Source organism: Nicotiana tabacum, chromosome 6 (genome assembly GCF_000715075.1).
Source record: "Nicotiana tabacum cultivar K326 chromosome 6, ASM71507v2, whole genome shotgun sequence".
NCBI lineage: Eukaryota > Viridiplantae > Streptophyta > Magnoliopsida > Solanales > Solanaceae > Nicotiana > Nicotiana tabacum.
The window spans coordinates 186,917,261-186,928,589 of record NC_134085.1 but is presented as its reverse complement, the minus strand read 5'-3'; the positions used below and the strand labels follow the sequence as shown (position 1 = coordinate 186,928,589).

Below are 11,329 nucleotides of genomic sequence, written 5' to 3'. Positions count from 1 at the left end.
GAATATCCGAGTCCCTGATCTTCAACCGGTGATAACCTGAACAGAGATCAATCTTGGAGAACACTCTAGCTCCCTGAAGCTAGTCAAACAAATCATCGATACGAGGCAAACGATACTTATTATTGATTATTACCTTATTCAACTGCATGTAGTCAATACACATCCTCATCGTGCCATCCTTCTTCTTCACAAATAGAATAGGCGCACCCCAAGGCATCACACTAGGCCGGATAAACCCTTTATCAAGGAGTTCCTGAAGCTGCTCTTTTAACTCCTTCAACTCCACTGGTGCCATACAATACGGTGGAATAGAAATGGGTTGAGTTCCCGGCACCAGGTCAATACTAAAATTAATATCCCTATCCAGTGGCATGCCCGACAGGTCTGCAGGAAACACATCAGGAATATCCCTCACAACAGGAACAGAATCAATACTAGGAGTCTCTACACCGACATCCCTCACAAAGGCTAAGTATGAAAGACAACTTTTCCTAACCATACGCTAGGCCTTCAAGAATGAAATCACCTTACTAGGAACATAATCGTTCGAACCTCGCCACTCAATCCGTGGCACACCTGACATAGCCAAAGTCACTGTCTTAGCATGACAGTCCAAAATAGCGCGACACAGGGATAGCCAATCCATGCCCAATATAACATCAAAGTCTACCATACATAACAACAAAAGATCCACTCGGGTCTCCAGACCCCCAATAGTCACCACACATGATCGGTATACACGGTCTATAATAACCGTATCGCCCACCGGAGTAGATACACAAACAGATGAAACAAGAGACTCACGGGGCATATCCAAATAATGAGCAAAGTATGATGACATATAAGAATAAGTGGAATCGGGATCAAATAATACAGAGGCATCTCTATGGAAAACTAAGATAATACCTGTAATCACAGCATCTGAAGCAATAGCATCGGGTCTAGATAGAAGTGCATAGAAACGGGCTTGATCGCCACCTGATCGACCTCCCCCTCTAGGGCGACCCCTAGCCGACTAACCTCCACCCCTAGCTGGGTGGGTGGGTGGTGGTGAAGTAACTGGCTGACTCCTCTACTGAGATAAACTCCCAAGATGACGAGGACACTGCATCTACATATGACCCAACTCTCCACACTCATAGCAACTCCCTGGTGCTAGAGACGGGGACTGAAGGGAACCCTTAGCACCAGAATGACTAGCAGATACACCTGGCATAGAAGAGCCCTGAATTGACAGAGCACGGGATGAACTCTGGTCCGGAAGGGCACTGAGAAATGACTGGCCCTGATGAGAACTATGAGAACCATGACACGATGATGCCCTACGATAACCTGGGCGAGCTGACTAAGCATGCCTAAATGGACGGCCTCTATCGTGCTAAAACTGACCCCTCGAAGGAGCACCACTATAACTACCAGATCCCCGAGGCCTCTTGGCCACCCTATCATCTTGCTCCAGGTGATGAACTGAATCAATCTCGTGAGCAATGTCAACAACCTCCTCAAAAGTAGCACCAGACACCCTCTCCCTGGTCATGAGAATTTGAAGTTGATATGTGAGGCCATCGGTGAACCTCCTGATCCTCTCTCTCTCTCTCTCTCTCTCTCCATAGGAACCAACCAAACAGCATGACGAGCTAGCTCCGAGAACCTCATCTCATACTGCGTCACAGTCATCTCTCCCTGACACAACCACTCAAACTGCCTATGCAGCTCCTCTCTGCGAGACTGTGGCATATACTTCTCCAAAAAGAGAACGGAGAGCTGTTGCCAGGTAAGGGGTGCTACACCAATAGGCTTCCCACCAAGTGAAGGCAGCTCTAGAAAACTGAAAAGTAGTGAAAGCAACCCCATTGGTCTCCAGAATACCCGTCGTACGAAGAATCCACTAACACTTGTCCAAGAAACCCTGGGCATCCTCGCCCTCTGCACCACTGAAAATCGGAGGCTGAATTCTACCAAAGATCTCCAACCTGCACTGCTCGTCCTCTAGCATGGCAGGAGTTCCATAGTTCTGAACAGCTGCAATCGGCAGAGCTGGAGGTGCCCCCGGTGTCTGAATCCCTGCACAACCTACTCAGGTGTGAGAGCGGTGGGAGTCTGAGTACCTTCCCCGGCCTGAGAAGTAGCTGCGATTGTAGTAATTGAGACTGCCTGAGCTAAGCTAGTGCATACTGATAAAATCTGAGCCAGGGCCTCCTAAAGACCCGAAATCACAATGGGCACAGCTGGTGCCTGAGCTGGTGCTGCTGGAGCATCCACAACTGGGACCTGATCCTGAACTGGGGTGGCTGGTAGATCTACAGGTGCTGTCATTGCTACTGTGCGGGCTACACCCCTGCCCGTACCATGGCCTCGACCGCGTCTTCAACATCTAGTGGCCCCAGCTGGTGGCACTGGTGGTCATCCATCCTGAACGGTCGCTTATGTCCTCATCATCTGTGAGAGAATAGAATAATAGAAGTTTAGTACTCAGATCAACAGATTCGCATGACAAGAATTTCAAGAATATGAAGTTTCCTAAAGGTTCTGCAGCCTCTCGAGGATAAATACAGACGTCTCCGTACCGATCCGTGAGACTCTACTAAACCTGCTCATGAATTGTGAGACCTATGTAACCTAGGATAAATATAGGTCAAAAGTTAAGTAATTCGAGTGAGGTCGAATGTTAAGTAATTCGAGCGAGGTCGAATGTTTAGTAATTCGAGCGAGGTCGAATGTTAAGTAATTCGAGGGAGACGTTTCCATGTATCTAGTCCCTTCATCGCTCGGCCCGGAGAGGTAGTCGGCAGGCAGGGCGATGAATTACACTTTGAACTTTGAGACATTGCCTCGTTAAAAACCTCCCCGAGAAAACCCAATTGGGACAAAACCCGGGTGAGGGAAAAAGAGTACGACTTGAGGGTTGTCCTTTTTCAGAAGTTGAAGTATTTGAGGTGGGAGACATTCCAATTATTTTGTAGTAGTTTTCCTATTGTTTCTAGTTGGAATGCTCTTTTGCTTGCTGCTGCTGTGATTTTGTATGACCCGTCCCAATTGGTTCCTAGTTTGCTGTGACGACCCTAAATTCAGACCCGGTCGTGATGGCGCCTATTGTGAAACAAGGCCAACTATCAGAAACTCCCAATCCATTTAAAAAGTTATAATAATTCAATTTAAGTCACTAATAAGTGATAAATCCCAAAATAAAGTGAAATAAAACAAATGCGGAAATAAACACAGCCCAACATCGGGGTGTCACCAGTGATGAGCATCTAGAACATCCGTCTAAGAGAATGAAAAGTCTATATAGTCTAGTACAAGGCTAGTACAAGGAAAATAAAGATAGGAAGGATAAACACTGGGTTACGAACACCGAGCAGCTACCTAATGAACTCCGAACAGCCTGCTGGAAGCAATCAGCCCTTGCTAGCGTGACCCAAGACTCCTGAATCTACACACAGGGTGCAGGGAGTAATGTGAGTACGCCAACTCAGTAAGTAATAAAAGTAAAGGCAGCTGAGCGATAAGAAAACACATAAAACACAGCAAAATGCTACAAAGAGGCAGTATAAAACCAACACAATTCAATAAAAATAGTGAAAACTTGTAAAAACACCTTAGTTCAGTGAAAACTTCTTTAAAACATCTTTTAATAGTTCAACGAGTGAATAAAAACAGGGAGAAAAGATAGATACATAAATCAGCCCGTCGGACAAAATATCAACAGAATCAGCCCTTCGGGCAATCACATGGAATAACATCAGCCCCTTGGGCTATATCACATATCACACTAGGTACCCGCGCTCACTAGGGTGGTACAAACTCCAGGAGGGGCCCCTTACGGCCCAAGCGCAATAACAAGCCATCTCATGGCATAATTAAACAGGCTTTCGACCTCATATCAAGCCACCTCGTGGCGTACAACTCAGGCCCTCAGCCTAAAAATCATGAATCAGCACAATGCTGCTGCAGCGTGTAGCCCGATCTCATAATAACCTCACCACACATGCCCTCGGCCCTACTTAGTTAGAAATCTCTAAAAGCCACTCCGGCACAATAAAATATGAGGCTCAGCCCAAAATATCATTTAAGATATCAAAACAGAGTAAACATGGCTAAGTTATAAAAATAGTAGAATATAACATGACTGAGTACAAATATAAAATCAAAACAGTGAGGAATAGTAGTAAAAATCCCCTAAGGGTCTAAAATAGTTGGCACGAGGCCCAAATATGGCATTCAGCCCAAAACATGATGATAGCAAACCGTTTTCAATCAAATATGCAGTTAAATAGTCATACGGGGCGGACTAAATCACAATCCCCAATGGTGTACTACCCCACGCTCGTCATCTAGCGTGTGCGTCACCTCAAAGTAGCACAACGATGTGAAATTCGGGGTTACATACCCTCAGGACAGCATTTACAATCATTACTTACCTCTATCCGGTCCAAACTCTAGCCTGCGATGCCTGTGCCTCTCGAATTGGTTTTCGGATGCTCCAAATCTAACCAAAATCAGTACATAACCATCAAAATATGCTAAGGTAACAAAGCCCACTCGAAAGTAATCAAATTACGACACAAATCCCGAAATTAACCAAACCCGATCCCCGGGCCCACATCTCGAAATTCGATAAAAATTACATCAACAAACTCCTTGTCTTTCCATGAGTTCATACATATTAAATACATCAAAATCCAATCACAAATGACCCCTCAAATCCCTAGATTTAGGTCTCCAATTTTCAAGCCCTAACTTCCAATTTTTAGGCTTAAATTCCACAAATTCCATGATTAATTAGGTAGAAATCACATTAGGATTTAGTATTAGGTCCATAAATCTTACTTCCAAGTGTTTCCCCTTGATTCTCTCTTCAATCCTCCTCAAAAAGCTCTAAAATCGCCCAACAATGTTGAAACTTAGACCCAAAATCGCGGATATGGCCTTTTAAAACATTCTGCCCAGCTATTCAAAATCCTTCTTCGCGAACGCGGTCAATGCCTCGCGCTCGCGAAGCACAAACTTAAGTTGACCATTTTCCCCTTCATCGCGAATGCGACCCTATGCACGCGAAGACGAAGAATTAGCTTCACAACTCAGCGCGAACGCGGCAACCACTCGCGAACGCGAAGAATAAACTGACTTGGACCCATCTTGTCGTCTTTCCTCCACTCGAACACAGCAGAGCCCTCGCGAATGCGATGACCATTGATCTCGACCCTTTGCAATCGCGGGACCATCTTCATGAACGTGAAGGCCAACTTAACAGCCTCCCATCCTAACCCTTTGCGAACGCAGGACATGCATCGCGAACGCGAAAGTCAAAAACCTGCAACACCAATAGCAGTTTTTCTGCAATATCCTCCAACATGAAATGGTCCGTTTAACCACCCGAAACTCCCCCGAGGCCCTCGAGACCTCAACCAAACATGCAAACATATCCCATAACATCATTCAAACTTGTTCCAACTTTCGTAACGCTTAAAACAACATCAAAACACCAAATTTGCATCGGATTCAAGCCTAAGAATTTCAAAAACTTCCAACTTCCGCTTTCAATCAAAAAGTCTATCAAACCACGTCCGAATGACCAAACATTTTGAACACACATCATAGATGACACCACGGACCTACTCCCACTTTCGGAATTCCATTCCGACCCCTATATTACAATCTTACCTATCAATCGGAAAATGCCAAAATTCCAATTTCGCCAATTCAAGCCTAAATCTACTCCGGACCTCCAAAACACATTTAGATCATGCTCCTAAGTCCCAAATCACTTCCCAAAGCTATCCAAACCATCAAAACGCACATCCGAGCCCTTTATCATATCACATTAGTTAACATCTGGTTGACTTTTCCAACTTAAGCTTACTCAAAAGAGACTAAGTGTCTTAAACCTTACTAAAACCTCTCCGAACCCGAGTCAACCAACCCGATAACACATAATACAGCTGAACAAGGCAATAAGAAGCATAAATGGGGGAAACGGAGTGGTAACTCATGAAACGACCAATCGGGTCGTTACATTTGCCTTCTTTTGGGTCTTTGCTCGCTTGTGTTTTGGCCTTGAGAATATAGTCTCCGACGTATAGTGGTCGTATTTTGGCCTTTTTATTGTAGTACCTTTTTGCTTGTTGTTTTTGGGCTACCATTCTTACATAGTCCATGTCTCTTCGTTTTTCTGCCTCGTCGAGGTCTTGTTTTCTGTTCTAGTCATTGTTTTGTCCGCTTTCATTGGAGTATCTCAGGCTAGGCTCTCCAACCTTAACAGGTATCATAGCATCGGTCCTGTACACCAGTGAATATGGAGTTTCGCCTGTGCTTGTTTTTGGCGTGGTGCGGTAGGCCCATAGTACCTCTAGTAGCAACTCCGGCCATAATCCTTTGGCGTCCTCGAGCTTTTTATTTAGGATATTCAATATTGTTTTGTTGGAGGATTAGGCCTGACCGTTGCCAGCAGGATGATATGGCATGGAGAGTATTCTCTTGATGCGCCATTTTTCGAAGAACTCAGTGGTCTTTTTCCCTGGAATTGGGGCCCATTATCGCAGCTTATTTCTTTGGGGATGCCGAAGCGGCATATGATGTTCCTCCATATGAATGTGATGACTTCCTATTCACGTATTTGGGTGAACGCACCTGCTTTCACCCATTTGAAAAAGTAGTCATCTAAAACCAAAAGAAAACGTATCTTACCTCGCCCCGTTGGGAGGGGTCCGATGATGTCCATTACCCATTTGATGACTGGCCATGACGAAGTGATAGAGTGGAGGTTGTAGCTCGCTTGATGTATCATAGGCGCGTACTTTTGGCACTGCTTGCACCTCTTGACGTAATCTGCTGCTTCCTTTTTCATAGTGGGCCAGTAATAACCTGCCTGAATGAGACATCTGATAAGGTCTCGGTTGCCTGTATGGGCGCCACAATGACCTTCGTGCACTTCTTTGAGCACGCGTCTTATTTGATTCAACCCTAAGCATTTTGCCAAGGGGCCCCCGAAAATTCTCTTGTATAGGTCGTGATTTATGGTGTTGAACCTGGTTGCCTGCATTCGAAGATTTTTGGCTTCTTTTCTGTCTTGTGGGAGTACTCCTCCTACAAATATGTCATGATGCGGCTGCGCCAGTCCCAAGTCAAATTTATGGAATGTACCTCGAGTTGGTCTATTGATGAGTGGAGGAGAGTGACCACCTTTTCTTTAGTGATATTTTTGGTGGCTGCTGCTAGCTTGGCGAGGCCATCTGCCTCGATATTTTGAGCTTGAGGTATCTGGTCTACTCGACATTCATTGAATTCTGGCAGTAGCTTGTGAATTTTTGCTTGGTACTTTTGTAGCCTTTGCTCTTTGATTTGGAAAGTCCCTATAACTTGGTTGACGACGAGTTGTGAGTCACATTTGAGGATGACCCGTCATGCTCCATATTTGAGAGCTAGCTTTAACCCTGCAATTACGGCCTCATACTCGGCCTCATTGTTAGTCATATCGGGGCACGGTATGGACTGGCGGATAACTTTCCCTATTGGGACCTCGAGTACGAGTCCCAGTCCACATCCCCACGCATTGGATGCACCATCACTGTAAAGGACCCAGAGGTCGGGTTGCCTAGGGGAGGTATGGGAAGCTTCTTACTCGACCTCGAGCATTATTTTGGCACTGCAATCGGCGACTAAGTCGGCGAGTACTTGCAATTTTATCGTTGTTCGTGGTTGATATCGTGCTCGCTCAGTTCTATGGCCCACTTGGACTTCCTGACAATTCGGGTTTATGTAGGATGCTCCGCAAAGGGAAGGTTGTCACCACTGATATGGGGTGGCACTGAAAATAGGGTCTAAGCTTTCGTAAAGTTATGACCAGTGCTAAGGCCAACTTCTCGAGTGGGGGTACCTCGTTTCGGCATCGACTAGGGTTTTGCTAATATAATAAATTGGATATTGCGTACCTTTGTTCTCGTGAACCAGCACCGCACTTTCCGCAATTTCTAAAACAGCCAAATATACTAGGAGGCGTTCGCCGGGCTCTACTTTGGCAAGTAGTGGGGGCGAGGACAAGTATGCCTTTAGTTCTTTTAAGGCGTCGATGCATTCTGAATTCCACTGGAGCCCGTTGTCTTTTTTCAGCACGTTGAAGAATTTGTGGCATCTGTCAGATGATCGCAAGATGAATCTTGACAGGGAGGCTTACAGCCAGTCAGTTTTTGCACTTGTTTCTTGTTGGTTAATACTTTAGGTATTCCTTCAATGGCTTTGATTTGATCTGGGTTGACTTTGATGCCTCTTTGTGATACCACGAAACCAAGAAATTTGCCCGAGGTTACACCGAAGGCATATTTTTCGGGGTTTAGTTTCATGTCGTACTGCCTTAATATACCGAAGGCTTCTTTCAAGTGATCGATGTGGTCCTCTTTCCTTTTTGACTTGACCAATATATCATCGATGTAAACTTCCATTGTTTTACTGAGTTGATCTTTGAACATCTTGGTGACCAACCTTTGGTACGTTGCCCCCGCATTCTTGAATCCGAATGGCATGACTCTATAGCAGTACGTTCCCTGATGGGTGATAAAAGTAGCTTTCTCTTAGTCCTCCTCCTCCATTAGGATTTGGTTGTAACACGAGTAAGCGTCCAAGAAGCTTAGCAATTTGTGTCATGTTGTTGTGTCGATGACATGGTCTATGTGAAGCAATGAAAATGAGTCTTTTGGGCATGCCTTATTTAGGTCTGTGAAATCTACGCACATCCGCCATTTTCCATTTTTCTTTTTTACCATGACCACATTGATGACCCACTGGGGGTATTTTGATTCCCGGATTGAGCCGTTGGCGAGGAGCTTATCTACTTTATCACTTACGGCCTCATTGATTGCGGCATTGAATTTCCTTCTTATTTGCTGCATTAGTGGATAGAGTGGGTCGACATTCAGCTTGTGTGTGGCCACGTCTTTCGCAATACCTGGCATATCTGCATGGGAGAAAGCAAAAAGATCGGCATTGTCAATTAAAATCTTGTGAAATTTACCTGGTTCTGAGAGCTTATGTCCGATGTAAGCCTTTTTGTTTCTACCGCTGTTGTTCAGTTGGACGGGATCGAGATCTTCTACCGTTGATTCAGCAACTTCCACGATGTCGGGGTCCCTGATGACGTCTGTTTGTACGTCGAGTTCAGTCCCCGACTTTGGTAATTGTTATGCCTCTGCATTTGTTCCCTTCAACTGATGGGTGTACGTGCAATCCTGGGCGATACGATGGCATTCTTGGGTGGTGCATTGTTCGCCCTGGATATTGAATATTCCTTAGGGAGTAGGGAACTTGATTACTTGATATAGGCATGACGGGATGGCCCTCATGGCGTGTATCTATGGCCGTCCTATGATGGCGTTGTAACCTGTGTCTTAGTTCATGACATGGAATCTTATTTCTAGGGTGACTCCCCCGGCCAAAACAGGTAGCGTTATCTCCCTAGAGGTTCGTTCAACTACATTGTTAAAACATGTTAGTGTTATACAATGCGATACTATCTTGTCTTCGAGTCTCAGATGTGCGAGGACTTGAGGGTGGATAATACACGCGCCGCTTTCGTTGTCTACCATTATTCTTATTACATCGGTATCGGAAATATGTAAAGTAATAATAAGAGCATCAAAATGAGGGAAAGTCAAATCGTCGGTATCCGACTTATCGAAGATGATACTGTCTCCGAGGTCGTCGGACCGTTCGTGGGTGACCGACCGTTTCAGTTTCTGTGTAATGGTGAACTTCACATGGTTTATTGTCGCTTCATCGCCTCCACCGATGATCATTTGGATGGTGCGAGTGGGGGAGGTTGGCTTTGGAGGTCCCTGGTGTTGTTCACGTCCAGGGGAAAAGTTGGCTCGTCCACGATCGCTCATCAGTTCCCTCACGTGCCCTTGGTTCAACATGTTTACTACCTCTTTCCGTAGAGCTATGCAGCCTTCGGTTTTGTGACCCTGCTCCTGGTAGAATTCACAGAGAACGTTCGACTTCTGAGTACTTGGGTTGGACTTCATCTTTTGTGGCCATTTCACCTTTGTGCCAAGCTTCTCTAGTGCGTACATTATTTCTGAAAGAGAAACACAAAAATTATAAGCGGATAAGAGTTGAGGCATACCTCTTTTGTTTCGCTGAGTCCCTGTGTGTGGCTTGGGCGGCCCTTCCGTATGTCGATGAGACTGTGGGACGACTATTCTGACGTAGGGTTGCTGTCTTTCTCGGTTGAGACAGGGGCCTGACTGATCCCTTCGACCATTGTTACGATGATCTTTCCTTGATTTTACTTGAACTAACATTAGTCGTTGGGTCGGACCGTTAAGGTCATCCTCGTCGGCTCTCACCTCGGCACAATAGGCATTATGGATTTCTTCCCAAGTGGTGGGAGGGTATTTCATGAGCCTGCTTAATAGTTTTCTAGTTGCTCTTGACCCGTTCCTGCTTAACCCATTCTGGAAGGCCGCTACCGCCATCCTTTCTGATACATTTGGTAGGCTCATTCTCACCCTGTTAAACTGGGCGAGGAAGTCCCTGAGTCCCTCGCCAGGAGATTGCCTAACAGAGAATATGTCATTCACCCTAGCTTCCGCCTTTTTAGCCCCTGCATGGGCGGTGACAAACTTGTCGGCCATTTCCTCGAACGTTGCTATTGATCGCGCTGGCAGTTGTGAATACAAGGTTAAGGCTCCCCCTGTCAAGGTTTCGCCGAACTTTTTTAGTAATACTGATGGTACTTGCTCCTTCAAAAGATCGTTGCCATTCACCGTTGTGACGTAGTGGATGATGTGATCTTCTGGGTCTGTAGTACCATCGTATATCTTTAGGTACGGTGGTATTTTGAAGGTTTTGGGAATAGCGTGTGGAGCCGTTTCCTCGTTGTACGGTTGTTCGACGAATCGACCAATGTCTCGTTTTGGTAGTAACTTTGGGGCGAATTTATCGACCCTTTCTTGATGCTCCCTCATCTGGTCACGGAGCACCTTGTTTTTGTTTTCCATTTCTTCCATTTTTTAGAACGGCTGCTAGCGCATCATTACCTGCATCAACAGTGGGGTAAGTGTTTCATGTTTGAGGAATGGGCTGCTTGCCGGTGGTTGTTATGATATCTGCTTGCGCGGTATTTTTGTTCTCCCTTTGAGCAGGTCTGTCGAGTATAATGTTTAAAGTGTTTGTCAGCCACTCTTCTAGTAATTTTTTCACTACTGGTGGTGCTTCTTCAGCTGTAGATGTGGAGGCTCCCCTTTCGCGTGAAGGTGTCACGCTTTCGTGAGGGGAGGTGAAGCACTTCGCCTCGGCATAGTGTTTGGTGTCACATTTTCATTGTCTTCCCTGC

General features: G+C 45.6%; 1 protein-coding gene across 1 annotated transcript; it reads right to left on the bottom strand.

Annotated features, from left to right (window-relative positions):
• Positions 1-8,844: 8,844 nt before the first annotated feature.
• On the bottom strand, positions 8,845-11,003 carry LOC142182234 (uncharacterized). The gene is made up of 3 exons (XM_075256354.1): positions 10,118-11,003; positions 9,718-10,069; positions 8,845-8,950 (listed from the first exon to the last, which is right to left on the bottom strand). Exons 1-3 carry the CDS (start codon positions 11,001-11,003, stop codon positions 8,845-8,847), a joined length of 1,344 nt encoding a protein of 447 aa, XP_075112455.1.
• Positions 11,004-11,329: the final 326 nt, after the last annotated feature.